The sequence below is a fragment of the Amblyomma americanum genome, chromosome 7 (assembly GCF_052857255.1).
Source record: "Amblyomma americanum isolate KBUSLIRL-KWMA chromosome 7, ASM5285725v1, whole genome shotgun sequence".
NCBI lineage: Eukaryota > Metazoa > Arthropoda > Arachnida > Ixodida > Ixodidae > Amblyomma > Amblyomma americanum.
The window spans coordinates 32,786,806-32,802,924 of NC_135503.1; the positions used below are offsets into that span (position 1 = coordinate 32,786,806).

The 16,119-nt window shown below is 49.7% G+C and overlaps 2 protein-coding genes across 2 annotated transcripts in view; both read left to right on the forward strand.

Annotated features, from left to right (window-relative positions):
• The first annotated feature begins 8,483 nt into the window (after positions 1 to 8,483).
• Positions 8,484 to 12,981, forward strand: LOC144098816 (uncharacterized). The gene is made up of 2 exons (XM_077631704.1): positions 8,484 to 8,704; positions 12,619 to 12,981. Exons 1-2 carry the CDS (start codon positions 8,612 to 8,614, stop codon positions 12,979 to 12,981), a joined length of 456 nt encoding a protein of 151 aa, XP_077487830.1. The 5' UTR covers positions 8,484 to 8,611.
• LOC144097637 (uncharacterized) overlaps positions 12,763 to 16,119 on the forward strand; it is a 149,874-nt gene continuing 146,517 nt past the window's right edge. The window contains exon 1 of the mRNA XM_077630290.1: positions 12,763 to 13,397. The gene's annotated coding sequence lies outside the window, so the exon portion shown is untranslated. The remainder of the gene's footprint in view (positions 13,398 to 16,119) is intronic.

Here is a 16,119-nt window from a genome sequence, read left to right on the forward strand (position 1 = left end):
GTTCATCACTCGTGAAGTATCGAGAACGCATCCTCTAACACCGGTTCCTCGAAGCGCGGAGATTGTACGTATCGTCGTCCTCTCTGTGCTAAAAAAAAAAAAACGTTTTCTCAGAATCCATTCGCTTCTTTCGTCAGAAATAGCCAACTGTTGCCATTTCTGCGGGGGCACTTTCACGGTCCTTTCGCAATAATTAAGTGTCCACCGTCGCTTGCGGCGGAAACACGACAAACGACGACCCGCCGCCAGCCAACTACAGTCGGCTACAGTCGGCAAAGCGGGGGAAAAACTGGGCATGTCAGAGAAGTTCGCCTTCGTTGCGTTCCGCGCAGAGGCGGCGGCGATATTCTGCTGGAACTACGCCAGGAAAGTTTGGAATCACCCGGAAGATAACAAACAGTGAACAGAATCCTGCAAGATATCCATCTGGTTCTTTACATCTCAGCTGTACACAAGGTTGGCAACGGACGGTCGCGTTCGATTTCCATGTGTACCGAGCAAGCAAAGAAGCGGGACCGGTCTATATCAAGCTTTTCACTTTTTGTTTCCAGCCCCGCCGCGGTGGCTCAGTGGTTAGGGCATTGCATCGTTTTTCTTCTAGCACATGCAAACTAAGATCCTTGGAAGTGTATACAGTGGAGTCACAACAAACGCGCTCAATTGAATTAAACGCATTCATTCATTAATTCATTCGGTGATTGATTGATTGATTGATTGATTGATTGATTGATTGATTGATTGATTGATTGAAAACAACCAGCCGGCTGTGGAAGATGCAATCCACCCACCGCAATGCCGATAGCTGGAACGAAGAATGAAAAGCGAATAAAGAGGAATTAAGCAACGACACATCGGGAAAAGAGAAGCCGGCAGCAAATGAGTTCATTTAGTGAGCGCTTTTGGAAAGAAAATTGCTTCCAGAAGATTAGCGCGCGTGCTAAAATAGAGTCGATAAGAAAGGGGGGAGGGAGCGGGAGGGACCGGGGTAGGGGGGTAGGGGGGAATGTGTTTATGACGGCGGGCTTTTACATTGTGTTCACTGCAATGTGACCCTCAGGCCGAATGCCCAATTTACGAAGAAATGCATCGAGCGGAAGAAATTTAGTCGCGCCTTTTCTTGCCTTTGCCGAAGACACACCGCGCTCGGCTAATTGCGGCAGGGCCGTAGGCGAGTCACGATGTTCGTAACGATATGCGTGCACCGAACGGCGGCGGCTGGGCACTTAGCTCTCTCAGGTTTCTCCGCTCTGGCAGAGCAGATTGCGCGCCCTACAATGCGCCGACCGACACACGAGTGCAGGAGGCCCCTTGATACCTTCGTATACAATTCCAGCCGTAATAAAAGTTAATGAGGTGCCAACGTTCAGCTCATGTCGTCTCCTTGCGGTAATAACGATAAAGAAAGGAGTAGCCGGCGTCTCTGTGCACTCCTTTGCATAGCGACGAAGAAACGAGACCTTTGCTAGACTATGGCGGGGGACATTGTACTATAGCGAATGTATAGGGAACCCTCAGTTTTCTGAAACTCGCTTCGTTCGGTGTTGTATTCAGATGAGGACTTGTCTTGGTCTTGGCTTCCCTTATAGAAATGGTTTATAGACAGTCTATAGACTTATAGACTCTATTGCCTTCCTACAGAAATTTCCTTTTGTGTACTCGTAGTCTATTGACTGTTTAGAGAGAAAAGTCTACTAAAACTGCACGGCCATAAATCTAGAGATTTGAATTGCTTATAGACTGTTCTCTGGGGTTCGTCTATAGAGAGTCTAAAGACTTCATAGACAGAAGTCTATGGACAGTCTATGGACGGTCTAAAGAAGTTTTTATAAGGGTTGTCTTTTCTCCCTACCATTGTCCAGGTTGTTGTCATAGAGTCATTTACTGACTCTATCACTGTATGAGTATATTAAAATGTACTGTCAGAGTCAATATATGGACTCTAAAGCGAAGGCGACTCCCCCACTCCCGTGCGCACGCTCTCCACTTTCCTGACGAACCACAGTTACAGCCATTTTGGTAACACGTCTTCGTAGCCAACCCTCGCTTTGTGGGGCAAAACACGGGACGTACTAATTTTGCTGCAACGAAATTTTCAGACCGCGCGATTGTAAACATCACGGTTGCTACAGACAGCATTTCTTCAGCGATCTTAGGATCAAGGTGTTCAGAAGTGTAGCAATACTATCCTGAAACAGATTTTTACTCCTGCTGGGGCCCAGAGTCATTGATTCTCGTTCTCCTGAACAAATAAAAGCACTTAAACAAACACTATCGCGCTCAAGAAAATCAAATCGAAGATGACAGCTAAGTGATATTCGCAGAGAGAGAGAGAGAGACATTTCGTTCGCAGGTACAGCGATGCGTTCTCGCAGGCTTCCGGAAGACACGGCGCCTCGTCCTCACGAGCCAGTTTCCATTCGCGCAATCCACTTCGCAACGTGTTCGCGCCTTACCGATGGCAGAGTGCCATCGCAGCCATCGCTCGATCGCGCTATTCTCTGTCACGCCCTTTCAACGGCTGCGCGCTCCATCATCACCGGGAAGAGTGCCAGGAGGCTTTGCAGCGCCAGCGCGAACTACTCCCAGACGCGGTGCGAATTAAGGCGGCTCTGGCTGGCTTGCCAACCTGGTTACTGTCTCTTTCACGAAAAAAGAATGAGAGAGAAATAGTGAAACAGTTAAAGAAAGAAAGAAAGAAAGAAGGAAAGAAAGAAACAAACAAACAAACAAACAAAGATTTGTGCTGTGGCCTCGTAAGTGTGGTAGTGAGAGGAATCCTTAGCGTAGTGGGACGATCTTGGTGTTCATTACGAAAAACCCAAGCGACAAAAATAAATATACGGTATTCCCCGCTCTCCGCGTGTACGCCCCACTTATAGCACGGGCGCGGCTGCGGTGCACGCAAACATCAATAATTTTTTTTTATATAGTATGTGTCGTAACATCGTGTGACGCGGTTTGGCTTCGATTCGAACCTCTATCAACAATTCACGAAGTACGCTGATGCACAGAGTATACAAACCAGCCTCTAATTGATCACACCAACGTGCAGCAATACAAGGACAGTCTAAAAGTCAAAACGGAAAAAATTTACCCGCCGCGGTGGCTCAGTGGTTAGGGCGCTCGACTACTGATCCGGATCTAACGGGTTCGAACCCGACCGCGGCGGCTGCGTTTTTATGGAGGCAAAACGCTAAGGCGCCCGTGTGCTGTGCGATGTCAGTGCACGTTAAAGATCCCCAGGTGGTCGAAATTATTCCGGAGCCCTCCACTACGGCACCTCCTTCTTCCTTTCCTCTTTCACTCCCTCCCTTATCCCCTCCCTTACGGCGCGGTTCAGGTGTCCAACGATATATGAGACAGATACTGCGCCATTTCCTTTCCCCTAAAAACCAATTACCAATTACAAAAATTGTCACTATTTTCAACGCTTTCAAAACAGTTTACCGCAAAACAAATACCCCCCCCCCCCCCCCCCTTCCAACCTCATCCTCTGTTCAACGGAGCACTGCATGTTCGCGTATGCTTGTGTCTGTGTGTATAATACATATATACACAAAATTCGAGGCAAGCCGTTTTTTCTAGCGGAAAGACGACGTCGCCGTCGGCGACCAAAAGCGGGTCCCGCTGCTGCAAGCGGTGGCGGCAGTATATAGTGCTACAGGCATCGGCGGCACAGAGCGAGCTCAATTGGGATGCGGACCGCGCACAGCACCCGTCGGTGGTGGCACGGCCCAAACGGGGACGCCGGCTGAGCGGACCCGGCTGTTAAAAATCCGTTTCCGCTTCCTGCGCGACCTGCACCGTATACGCGACGAAGAAGACACACGCGCGCACCGCTCTGCGCTGCACCTCCCAAGACAGGCGCCCGCGCAACGGCGGCCGGCGCCGCGCTCGAGAAATATACTGCAGATGCGCGCGCGCGTCTCCCGGCGCAGCATACCCGATCCAGTGTGCCAGACCGCGCAAAGTCAGGAGAGAAACGGGTCCTGTCTCCCGACAACAGAAAGCAGCATAACGAGACCTGTGTGCACAGTTCTTCGAAGGCAGCGCATTTGGAGCGCCCGAAGGAAGAAGGCATGCCCAAAGGACCGACTGGTTCACCCGCGAGCGTTCTATATGGCGCTGAAAACAAACTGGATCGATAAATTCCGCGGACAGCCAGATAGCGTGGCACGCAAGTCGCGGTGGCAGAGAGCTGTTTAGCGGGGAATAAGGTTAACCCGGGCGGCGGATCGCAGGACATCAACAACACCAAGAATTGAAAAATGTGTCACCATTTGGTTTGTACACAACGGCGCTGGAAGGAAGTTGAGATAAAGGTTGCGTAAGCCGGGTCTGAGGCAAAGGAAAAGCAGATACAAAATGAAAAGAAGGCGGACAACGTGCAGCACGCTCCTCGCCGCAGGTAACTGATATTTGTTTTAATGAAGTGCGGGTGCATTTGTTAACGTTTCGGAAGCCTCTTCATAAAGGCTGTATACCGTGCATGCCCGAGTACTTTCCCTTCCGCGTTCGATGCTAAAACTTGTTACTACAAGTAAAAGCAATACCAATGGGTTCCAAGATCCCTTACTTTCGTATCAACAGAAACTTACTCAAAACAACAAGTTATGATTTGTCTTAGGAAGCTTTAATCGAAAGCAGGGAGGCAGAATGAACACAGAAAACAGCTAGACAGACACTTCAAGTTGACCTCTCTGGTACTTCGAAGTTAGATATGTAGACTTATTCGACTCACAAGGCTCAGCGGTTGTTGCCATCTATATCCTAATAAGCAGTGACTGGAACTGACAAGCACTATGTTCAGATATGTACATAAAAACACGATGTGAGCATTCCAAACACTTCCGCCAAAGCCCAACACATGCATTGCCATTCAGCTAGAGATAGTGTCTTTATTTCTTCTTAAAGCGTGCACGACACAACACACTTAAAAAGAACGCACCGTCGATTCAAGCGTTGCTAAGTTGTTTTTAGGCAGTTTGTGGCGTCTACGAAATACCCGTGACACCACAATCCGAAGCCAAATGCGGAGATCCACACTGTTCCCCGTCGAATCATTGCCGCGTAGAAACACAGCATCTTACGAAAGATAATCGCTACTGCATACACCTGAGAGCCATTAACGAGCAGTAAACGGCAGCACGCGGGCCGCTTTCACCGCTCAAGGGTCGAGAAAAACAAAACACGGCTACTAATACCTCGCCCGATAAAGCGAGAAGAATGAAGGACCGGATACGAATCGGCGCCCGCTGGTCACTGAGCGGAGTTTCTGAGAGAGAAAAAGGCGGGAAAATAAAACAAAGAAGAATAAACGAGGTCCGAGCGGACAGTGGGAGCACGCGGAGGGGCCACCGTTCACTTAGCAGCACCGACGAGGGGATCGCGCTGCGGCGGCGATGCTGCTAAGCCGTTTCCTGCCGACCGACGCGCTCGCTCCGTCTTGGGAGCGCCGCGCACCGTGAGAACACGCGCGACGACCAGAGCCCGCCCGCAGGGCGATATCCCACGGGCTCCTAGCGCCAGTCCCGTGTGTGCGTGTGTACTCCACTGTCGCCGCAGTGGCCGCGGAGCTGCTGAGAGGGCGCGCGGCCATAGGACCTGTTCGTTTTAATATGCGAGAAATGCGAATCAAACGGCGGGAAGTCGCACGCATGGAAAGCTGGCTGTATCTTACCACGCGCTGCAGGCATTGGCTGATACGGTTTCTCTAACTTAGCGCGCACTTTGCAAACCGCAAAGCAACAGCGGTCGTCTGTGAGGGAATTCGTCGTTGTGGACGGACTATAGCAGGTTTTCATTTAGACCTCCCGTGGGTTATTTAGTATGCGTCGAAATATCGCGTCATAGTGTTTTCGATGCATCCCCCATCTCCCCCCTTCGTCTACTAAATGTAGATCTACTGCGCCCTTAGAACTTACTTAGCCTGCAACCAGACGTAAATTTACGCAACCAGACGTAAATAGAGTCAATCAGATAAGTGAAGACAGGGATGATCTCTCTCAACTAAGCATCTCGTTAAAGGACCTCGGGTGATCCGGGTGATCGGCAGTGAACCCTTCCAAGGACCTTGCTGCGCACCGCCATTGTTCTTGCATGGAGCAAATCTGTGCGTTTAACACGAAGGCATTTTCCTCTACACGCGGAGTTATTACAAGAAATTTCACAATGACGATCATCGTCATCAGCCCTGGCCACGCCCACCGATGGACACAGGCCTCTCTCATTGATATCCGATTAGCCCTGCTAAGCGCCGAATGTCGTTATCTAATATGGCCGCCGAATTCGCTTCCACCGCTGCCACGTTCGTCTTACCTCGGAACGCACTCCGTTAACCCAAGGGATCATCGGTCATAACTTGGGAGCATTACTCTCACCGCACAAGTCCATCGTTCCCTCTTTATTTGCTCTAAGCCGTCGTTAGCGCGAGTTCTCACTGTAATTTGCTCTGCACTCTTCTTCTTTCCCTTAGCGCCGCCCCCATCATTTCCCTTTCCATATCTCACTGCGCTGTCTTCAATTTAGCTTCCGGCCTTTTGACTGCCTCAGTGCAGGTTCCAGCCCAGTAAGTTCGTACTGACTAGATACAAGCTATATACGCTTTCCATCTCAGGTATGTCGGTAATCGGCAAGTTGCTCCTCAAAACCGTGGGAGAGTGCCGGCCAAGGGCGCTTCAATTTAATCTTATTATTTTCATAAATTGCTAGCCACGATCAACAAATATATAAACAAAGTTGAGTTTATGCTTGGGAAAGGTAGCCGCATCGTTACATGCACTCTCAGGGAGGGAGCTTCCGTCACACCGCAAGCCGAAAAGTGCGCGGGTCAATTTGGTTGTCATTATCATCATCATCATCATCACCACCAGCCAGACAGTAGGATACAACCCGAGAATAAAGCGGCAGATGCCGCTCAAAGAAGGCCCTCCAGTCGATCCCGTCAGCCTCTCGTGGCCTCGCGACTAATCCTATCCGTGGATAATCCCCTAGCAACCCCAGCCGCTTGTAATGTCACGTGACCACGTGCAAGAGGATTAACTATAGGAAGACATGGCCATGGATCTACGCCTTAGACTGAAGGCCCTTTTTTGAGAGGCGTTTGCCGCTTCATTGTTTAGTTCTATACCGGACTATACGTCATATGTAGGACCTCTCCCGCTAATTCCAAGTACCGCCGGTCCGGAACCAAGTACAAGCACATTGGTCGTGCAATTTTGTTTATTCATTATGCGCTTAATGTAACCTCTATACACCAAAGTCATCCTGAACACGAGCAAAACTTATTTATGGGCTCCGTGCGATGGTATGGTGGCGCCAGCAGCGACCACATCGCCAGCGCTGCCTCGTGGCACTCGCCGCGTTAACCGGACGCTCAGTCACGGCCGTTCTCTCGAAGGGAGAGCGCGCGCGCACCCCTCGAGACTGGCCGTGGTGGCCCTGCGCCGCATAGCAGACGCGCACTGACCGCGATGCCATTCTAAAGCCCCAACTCGATGGACACATCCTACGCGTACCAGCGGAGCGCCTACGCGCACGGGCGTACGCTGGATCCTGTCTGCGCATGCGCAAAGCGCGACGCGCGCGCAGGCGCGAGCAGGGGCAGATATCTGTCCATGTCAGATATCCGCGCATGAGCGCGCGCGCTTGCGCGCGCGTCGGAAGCGGGGTCCGGTTTACAACAATAGGAGGACGGCGGGGGCTCTCGGGGACTCTTTTCTTTATGGCTTGAACCTATCCCAGGTTCCTGGAACGTTTCTTCGCGGTTTAAGTTGTCCTTTCAGCGCCCCCCAAATCCCCTTACTTCACGCTTGAAATTCCTTCGGTCGGCTCGAGAGGGAGAACGCCCCAGCACATCGAGTGCGCATCGAGTCAGCAACGTCTCGACTGGTGCGCGTGTTGCTCGCACCGCTAGCAATCTCTCTTTCAATGTGCGGACGTGCAGTCCTGCTCGCAAGTGCACAAAAGAGAGGTTGCGGCTCGTTGTAAGTCATGGCTGCAATTCCACGACGTTCAAAGAGTGGAGAAACTTATTGTTGCGTCGAGGGCTGCCACAATCTCAACACCAATGGCCAAGAGCTGCCAATGGAATTCTACAGATTTCTTTGACATCTCCTACATTCTCGGGAAAAAAAAATTATATTGGTAAATTGTAAGGTACTGAAATTGAAATACTGAAAGTAATGGTCCATCCTTTCAATGTGTAGCAAAATCTTTTAAAAGTTTTCCATTGCTCGCATCGAGCAGTTAACGATAGCAAAAACGTTAATAGAAAAAAAATTCAAGCCTGTAGAAGGGAGATTGTTATAGTCAAATCTTCCAATATATGAAACAAATGCGTTCATATATTCTTTCCCGTTCAAAAATGCTTTCGTCTGGAATTGTTGAGTCGCGCTAACCAAACCAGTCGCCCGGAGAGGGCGGTTTTCCCTCATCTCCCCTAGAGTCACTGGAAAAATTTTCGTTTTTTCCAAGCACCCTAATCTCCCCTCGCGCTGACCCTTTCGGTCAGCAGAGCAAGGAGTGAGAACGCGGTCTCTGAACGAGGGATTTTGGTTGGAAAACATTTTCCTGTAAGGCAGCTTTCCTGCCTTTTTGCAAGTTGTTCATTATGTTAGCGAGCCTCCATCGCGCGAAGCGCAGCACTGCAGTGGAAGAAGCTGGCCACTTCGCAATGGCACAGGTGACGAACGTCAGACAAGAGGTGAGTCATGTCAGCTATTAAGCTGATTAACTGACTTATAATAGCTAACATTCTGTTACAATTTTTTTTTATTTCGCACGCTTGCCACAACGGCATACTGCATACTAAAGGAAATCATGTTAAGGTGTTCTCTGCTGCTCTTATTTTTGTCGGCCAGCCACTCGGAGAAATCCTCTTCCCTTGTCGCCGTTAGTCATGCGCTTGGTTGTAATAGGAGATGTGAAGCTGGCCGTTAGTAATAACCTGTCAGTTTTTATAACTTCGAAAACGAGATTAGGTATAGTTCCACTACTTCTCAAGTCATCTTGCGTGTCATTCAAAAACCGCGTGGCTTCGTAGGGCACACGGTAACAGCCGTCAGGTCACGTCACCCGGTGACGCGCGTGTCACGTGACGTTCTATGTCGCACCAAGGCTGATGGGCTGGAGCAGCGAGCAGCGATAGTGCGGTTTAGGAGAAGAATGAACAGAGTGATTGTATTGATTCCCAGGCCACAACTGTTTAGATCAAGTCAGATCACTTCAAATGAAGTCATTCAGTACAAAATACATGGACACATATTGTAATACACGAAAGAAATTTTCAGCTCAGATTGATTTGCACGGCGACACAAAAGCAAAAAATCACTACTCAGTGAATCAGTGCATCCTTTAAAAAGAGATTCTAGCATGGGGGCCCTTTGACTGTTTGAGCAGGGATGATTGTTGTTGTTGTTTGTTGTTGTTGTTGAATGGCTTAGGAATACCGGGACACTGTGAACTTTGTAGATGGCATGGGGATGTGCATAGTAAGCGCTCAGCTCCGGTTCCGATAGGCCTGTCACGCAGCTCACGTCCGCTTGCGAGAGCACCCTGGAAACGCGTAACGGTGAAGATTTATCGCGCCGCTAGGCTTTTGTTACGGTCTGCAAGGCCGCAGTGCACAGCAGAGTTCAAGACCGCCGCGTGCGCGCGCATTTCTTCAAGCGCCAATGCGACGGGCGATAATGAGTCCGATGCTTAATTTGTTGCCATACGCGGAAGACGTGCATAGCGTAGGGCCCTGCACGCGGCCAGCGCGAAAGCGGCTAAGAAGAAGGGGATTCTGCCGCTGCAGTAATGAATGCGTGACGCGATAATTAGGCTAGGGTTGGCCTCCCTGTGATCGTGTTTCTACCCGTGCGCGCGCGGAACGGCTTCTTCCACGAAGACCCGCTGATCGAGAAGCAAAAAAGAAAAAAAGATTGGCATGCTTTGCGACCCATTCGCCCCTTTATTCTAGTCATGTTCAAGGAGCGTCTTTTGTTTTTCACGTTGGGGAACTTGGCATAACCGTCGGCTACTGTTACGCACGTTTCCGCCATAAACATTAATAGCACACGGAGAATAATACAATGTTAAACGATCTTTTCCCCTGCATAATGGAAGTGGTCCTAGCAGCCGAAAAGGTAGAGAAATAAAAAAAAACATTATGGCAGGGCCGGTTTAAGGGGAAGGGGGTGGGATAGCGAGAAATTTCACATAGGAAAACCATGCTGCACCCCCTATTCTCTAGGAAAACAAAAAAAAAAGATTAGGCTGTGAATTTCCTCAGCTAATCCAGGACATATAAAAAGCGAAAGCTGTCGGCGTTCATTGGCATTGACAACGTTCTAGACACTTGTTGATTTTGAGGAAAGGAATGGAGCATAACTGGCGCCCTGGGTCAGTGGACGGCGTAATCGCTCTTTGAGGTGCGTGGCGGTGGTGAGAGAGAGATGTGGGTTGCGCGCATTGGCGCTGTCTGCGTTGTGGCAGACACGCGGAACTGCAGCAATAGGCCGTAGCGTTGATTGGCTGACAGAACCCTTTCTCAATCAGCCACCTGTCACGTGATGCGTTGCTGTGGCAGCGGCACCACGTCACGTGGCATCATGTCGTTATGACGTCACGCTTCTCGGAGCCGAGTTTGCTCGCTCCAGCCAGGCCAGTAAAGCTTTCACCCCCTGCCCACCCCAACGCCCCCTCAGGATGACGCGTAACCCTTCCCCTGCGAGTAAAGCTCTTGTTCGTCAGAGATCAGCGCCAAACTTTGTAAAGGGTTCATGTTTTTTTTTGTCGGTGGCGGTTGCACTTTGACCCCCGGCTAAAACCAGGCGGAATTTATTCGTTCCCCTGTTGTCGCTGAATGAGTGGACAAGGCTGACACGACCTGAAATTATACCCCTGTCACACGGGCATTTCGAGGGCCCTCGAACCGATAGTCTATCGACTCAAAGGCGATCGAGCGCTGCCACACGGGCAGTTTCAATGGCGATCGAGTCAATAGCCTATCGAGTCAACGGAGGTAGCGCAGAATTCCATCGAGATTTCGAGGGCCTTCGAGCGCTACTCAAGGTTGCTAGCGTTGCTTCGAGCGGCGCCAAGCGCACTTTCGTACACGACACATTCACGGTGCAAAAACATGAACAAACATTATTCGCATAAAAATTTATAGCAAGCAGTCTGTAAAATTATTTTAAAATTATATTAGACTGGTTTTAAGCGCATTAAGCGCATTAATTTTGCGTTGCAATCTTTGCGTTGCTTGCGTACTTAACGTTGACAACATGGCGGCACCCTGCCCGCCCGCTTCACAGCGATAACAGCTTCGTCGCTAATCCCTCAAAGCAATATCGTGTTCTAAGCTGTTGTCTTCGCCTTCAATTTGCCCATTCTTACCCTCGCATAAAGTTTCAAGAGGCAAATAGCTCTTGTTTTTCAGATATCATGGCGATTTCCCAGGTCTTAAGCCTGACGAAGCAGCGCTCCGACGCAGTTGGACTGGCTTGGTTTTGGCTCGTCTTGTATTAGTGTGGCTATAGCAGTGTATGCATATGTCCGTCGCGTACGTGCAATTAAAAGGGTTTTGAACGACTTTCGCGTATGCCTGTATTTCAGCATTTAGTATACATTTATCAAATATTTTTGTTATTTTTCTAAAATCCAAAGTAGCGATTGTGGCGCCACACATCCGTGGCGTAAGACACGAGAACCATTTCAATGGCCATTGAGATTTGCCGTGTAGCAGCGGCGAGTTCGATGGCGATTGAGAATCTCGAAGACCCTCGACTCGAGGGTGATTGAAACTGGCCGTGTGACAGGGGTATTAGTCCCTCAGCGTTCCCTGAAGCAAACAAAAAAAAAGACTGCTTCGTGGATCTGCTAAGACCTGGGACGGGAGCAGGGAGAGAACGGGGATGGATGTGGCCACAAAAGCGGCGAGGTAATCGTTTCCGTTTACGCCTGTAGACGAGGCAGCTACCGGTCTTTGAGGGGACATTGCTGGGCAGTCCTGTATCTCGAAGGCGACGCCACTGAGACTGAACAAAAAGAAGGCGGTGGGTTTCCGGCGCCACATACCATGGATGCCTACTTTTGCATGCATCTCTGCTTAAAAAGACCCTTTTTAAAACCGTCACGGTAATTAGGAGTTTAAAGAAAAAGAAAACGAATTGCAGATACAAGAAGCTACTCCTTGAAACCCAACCGCGGGTCAAGCCATTGCTTTGTAGCGGCCAGTGCGCCCAGTAGCGGCGGCACCAGCGGGCAGTTTGGAGATAGAAAGAGCCAAAGAGAAACTGAAAAACGGGGAGTCCCGCTGCCACGACGCCAAGTTAGCGGACGACAAGCATGAGGCGGGAGCCGCATGACAATAGCGAGCCAGGACAACTTTCTGCGGATTCTCGCCGTCGCTAATCGGGGTGGGGACATGCGAGACAAGTGAATTGGGCTTGGTTCAAACAACCATCTGCAGCACCGGGCTCCTTCAATACAGGGGGTCCCCTAATGCCACAACAGCGCCACTTCTACTTCCCCGCGAAATAGTCGTGCGACAAGGGGCAGGTCTTGCCCCTGGCACAAGCGGCGGCGTGAGGTACACGAGGACAAAACGGCCTGTTCTTCCCGATCTTCCAGGAGACAACAACGCCCCTGGCGACTCAGCAGGACCCTCCTCCTCTCTTGCACCGACCGAAAGAAGGGATACCGCCACGTGACCCAGCCCAAGATGGCCGCGCGACGCCCGCGGGAGGAGCACTCAGCCGACGTGCTCCGTCTGGACCGGTTGGTAGTAGCTGGGCGGCCGCAGCGTTCGTCCTCGGCAAGGCCGCCGCCGTTGGGCGCACAGGAGCCACCACAGACAACGCCGCCGCTGCACCGCTCGACGGCTGCAGCCTGCGTAGCTCCCCTCACCCGATCGCTCGGCGGCGGGAAACACTCGGCCGCGCACACCACACCGCGCCGAGCACGTGGATTACGCGCACGGGCGACACCGGATGACCGGCACTGCTCCACGCCGGACGACCACCGCTTTCCGCTGGCCCGGTGCCGTACTGGATCCGTCGCCTCGCCGTGCCCTCTGTTTCCATTTCGGTTGCAGCCGCAGTTGTTGTTGTGCCCGCAGCTCGGAGTTGACTTCTGCAAGACGTATATCCTCGAGGGACTTAAGACCATCCCCGTCCTGGTGTGAGAGCGTTGCCTTTCACGCCGTTTGACAGCGCACGGTGGTGTCGCGAGAGCCCGTTGAGGCGAAGCCAAAGCCTGTGAGAGAGTGCAGTCGAGCATTTGGATTCCGTTATAGTGACCTGAGGCTCCTCCGCACCGCTCTCCACTGACTGGAATAGGGCGACACTGCCGGCAAGCCCCGCGCAGCAAATCACTGCGTTTCAGATCAGCCCTTCTTCGAAGACAGTGGGGTGAGTTCTCGCCTCGCACTACTTCTTGGGGTTTCTGCGCTCTGCCGATAAAAAAACTAACCAGAAAATGATCTGCGTGCTAAAAAAACAAAAGTATTAACTGGAAGCCTCCTTGCTTTCAGACGTCATTACCTAGTCGTCCGCGCAGCCGTTCGTTAAAAAATAGAAAATATGGTTGCGCTGGTTCAGTCGGCATATGCGCTACCTGTTCTAGACAGTTATTTCTGTCGACCGAAGGTAACGGACAGGGCACTCCTGGAAGCCAGCGATTAAGGAATACATACACGCGGCGTTGAAACCAGACCGGGCGCCATATGGGCGCGAACTGGAATAGCAAAGACTGGTTCCACACGCGTTTGAACGTGCCTCGCCCGTGCAGGGCTAGATGATATTTGTGATCGATTAGCCGCTGGTAATCTACCGCCGATGTGTAGCACGCTGTCGATATGATTTATGAGCCCGCCAGGCGGCTCGTCGCGTTAGCAAGTAAAAGCTGAGGTCGTTTACACCCCCACACGCCGAATGCGTGGGTAATCAAAAGGAGCAAAATCGGCTTAACAGAATGGTGTCACAGGCGCATTAACTACACCTGATAGGCAGAAGAAAAAAATACAAGCACCTCTGCGCATTTCCCGAAATCCGCAAACACAATAGAAGCAATTCGCATGAACAATCGAAAAAAAAAAACTTGAGCCCCAAAAAAACTTTGATGCTTCCAGTGGCTCAGGCAGTGAGAGAAAAGCAATGTGAATACTTTTGCCATCTTGTATGACTCGACAACGAGTTTTGGTGAAAATGGGCGAGTTTTTCTGAAAAAAAAAAACATGTTACAATTGCAAACCGTTACACGTCGAGCACGATACTCAAGTGAAGTATTTTCTGTATGCCGATTTGTTCTTACAATCAGTGTCATGGCGCGGTGTGTTATGTTAGTATATGCTGCATGAAATTCTATGAATGCTCATCTCGCAATAATGAGTAAAATGCATCATACTAAAGAGAACTGTGCTCCCGCGATGACGATACGATAAATGGACGTATACCTTTTTAAGTGTTTCTCTGGTGACATTAAATGGCCTATTACGCGAGACATGATCACTGTTGATAACCCATTATGTTCGCTGCATGATTAGCGAAGGTGTGTGCACGTTAACGTTTTACCGTATAGCAACACCATAACGATATGATAACGACCCCCACCGGCGCGCCACGGAGAAATTCTCATCAGATTACGCCAACCGTTACTTGCCTGAGAAGTTGGCTTAGCTTGCATAACATGCAAGATGGCAATCTTGAACTCACTTTTGTTAAGGCTTAAAGGCAGGCTAGTTGGCTGCTGCACCTTGTCTGCATATTTTCAGGACATTGAAAATTAGACGCCGGAGAAAGGAGAAACACACGCACACAGGATAAATGCGAAGGTACAGCGGTTGCACTGATTGCGTTTGTTAATTGTTACATTTGACCCGTGCTAGAATTTTAACGCTGAAAATACGCACACAATTCCGAAGTTATTTAACGAAACTCATTTAGTGCATTAAAGTAATGGGAAGGTCGAAGCTTTGAAAAAAAAAAGGGGTAACTACAATCTAGCGAGTCGTATACTTCAGTCATGACAGCCGCCGCGGTGGCTGAGTGGTTATGGCGCTCGGCTGCTGACACGAAAGACGCGGGTTCGATCCCGGCCGCGGCGGTCGAATTTCGATGGAGGCGAAATTCTAGAGGCCCGTGTACTGTGCGATGTGAGTGCGCGTTAAAGAACCCCAGGTGGTCGAAATTTCCGGATCCCTTCACTACGGCGTCCCTCATAGCCTGAGTCGCTTTGGGACTTCAGTCATGAAGTTGAGATGACATCGTTCCTCCAGATTGGCTGGTGTGTTGCGGGATTATTGTTTCTGACCAGTTTATGTGTCACCTTTATTTCCTGCTGCTGGCTGTATTATTCAAGAGCTTGTATTTGTTCAACGTGTCAAATGTTTACTACACAGAAAAGACATCGCTTAGCGTAAGGAAAACATATCCGTAGTAAACAATGAGATGTCGGCGAATCGTGACGCATCAGTCGCTTGTGTAATGCACGGGGTAGTCTTTTAATGCGGCTCCTCTATGAATCCAATTTTATAAGTTGCCATGCTGCATTTTTGAATAGGAACAACTCCTCGCATTTTCATGCTCGCTTCTCAAAGTAAAAAAATTAATCCCTGAATTAAAGCACTGATTTTCTTTCGGAAAACATTTCCTTTAGTACAGTTCACGATTCTGAAAACACGCGATAAGTTTAAATTCGCTTTATTACCGTATTCAAACAAACGACAAACAAATGTATGAAAATGTATTAGGGTTTGAGAAGTAAGTGCTCCAGAGTATAAGAACGACATTTAGAATGATGGGCATTTCGAATATATATAGTTGACTTGCTGACGTGCAGTCGTGTGTGTGGGACAAAGAAGAACGCACCCTGAGCTACGCAACATTTAAATACGAGAATTTTTTATCGTATAACCTTTAAAGCGGGAAGCTGAGGATGCACCGCCGCTGCTTTCCGGTGCGTCACGAGTAGCAGATTATTTTACCCACTAGTTTACTATAACTGTAAAAGTAAACGTGTAAAAATGAAGTGAACTTGTAGCTTGTAGGCTTGTCGATAGAAATCGACATGAAGTGTTTTTTTTTTGTTTAGTATTAACAGCACAATTTTAAGGCGTTTTCTATGCTAGTTTTC

What these genes read in the sequence shown, in the direction of transcription:
- LOC144098816 (XM_077631704.1), top strand. Translation starts at nt 8,612, where the DNA reads ATGTTAGCGAGCCTCCATCGCGCGAAGCGCAGCACTGCAGTGGAAGAA. An exon ending in TGACGAACGTCAGACAAGAG is followed by an intron (nt 8,705 to 12,618) that starts GTGAGTCATGTC and finishes CCGATCTTCCAG; the next exon opens with GAGACAACAACGCCCCTGGC.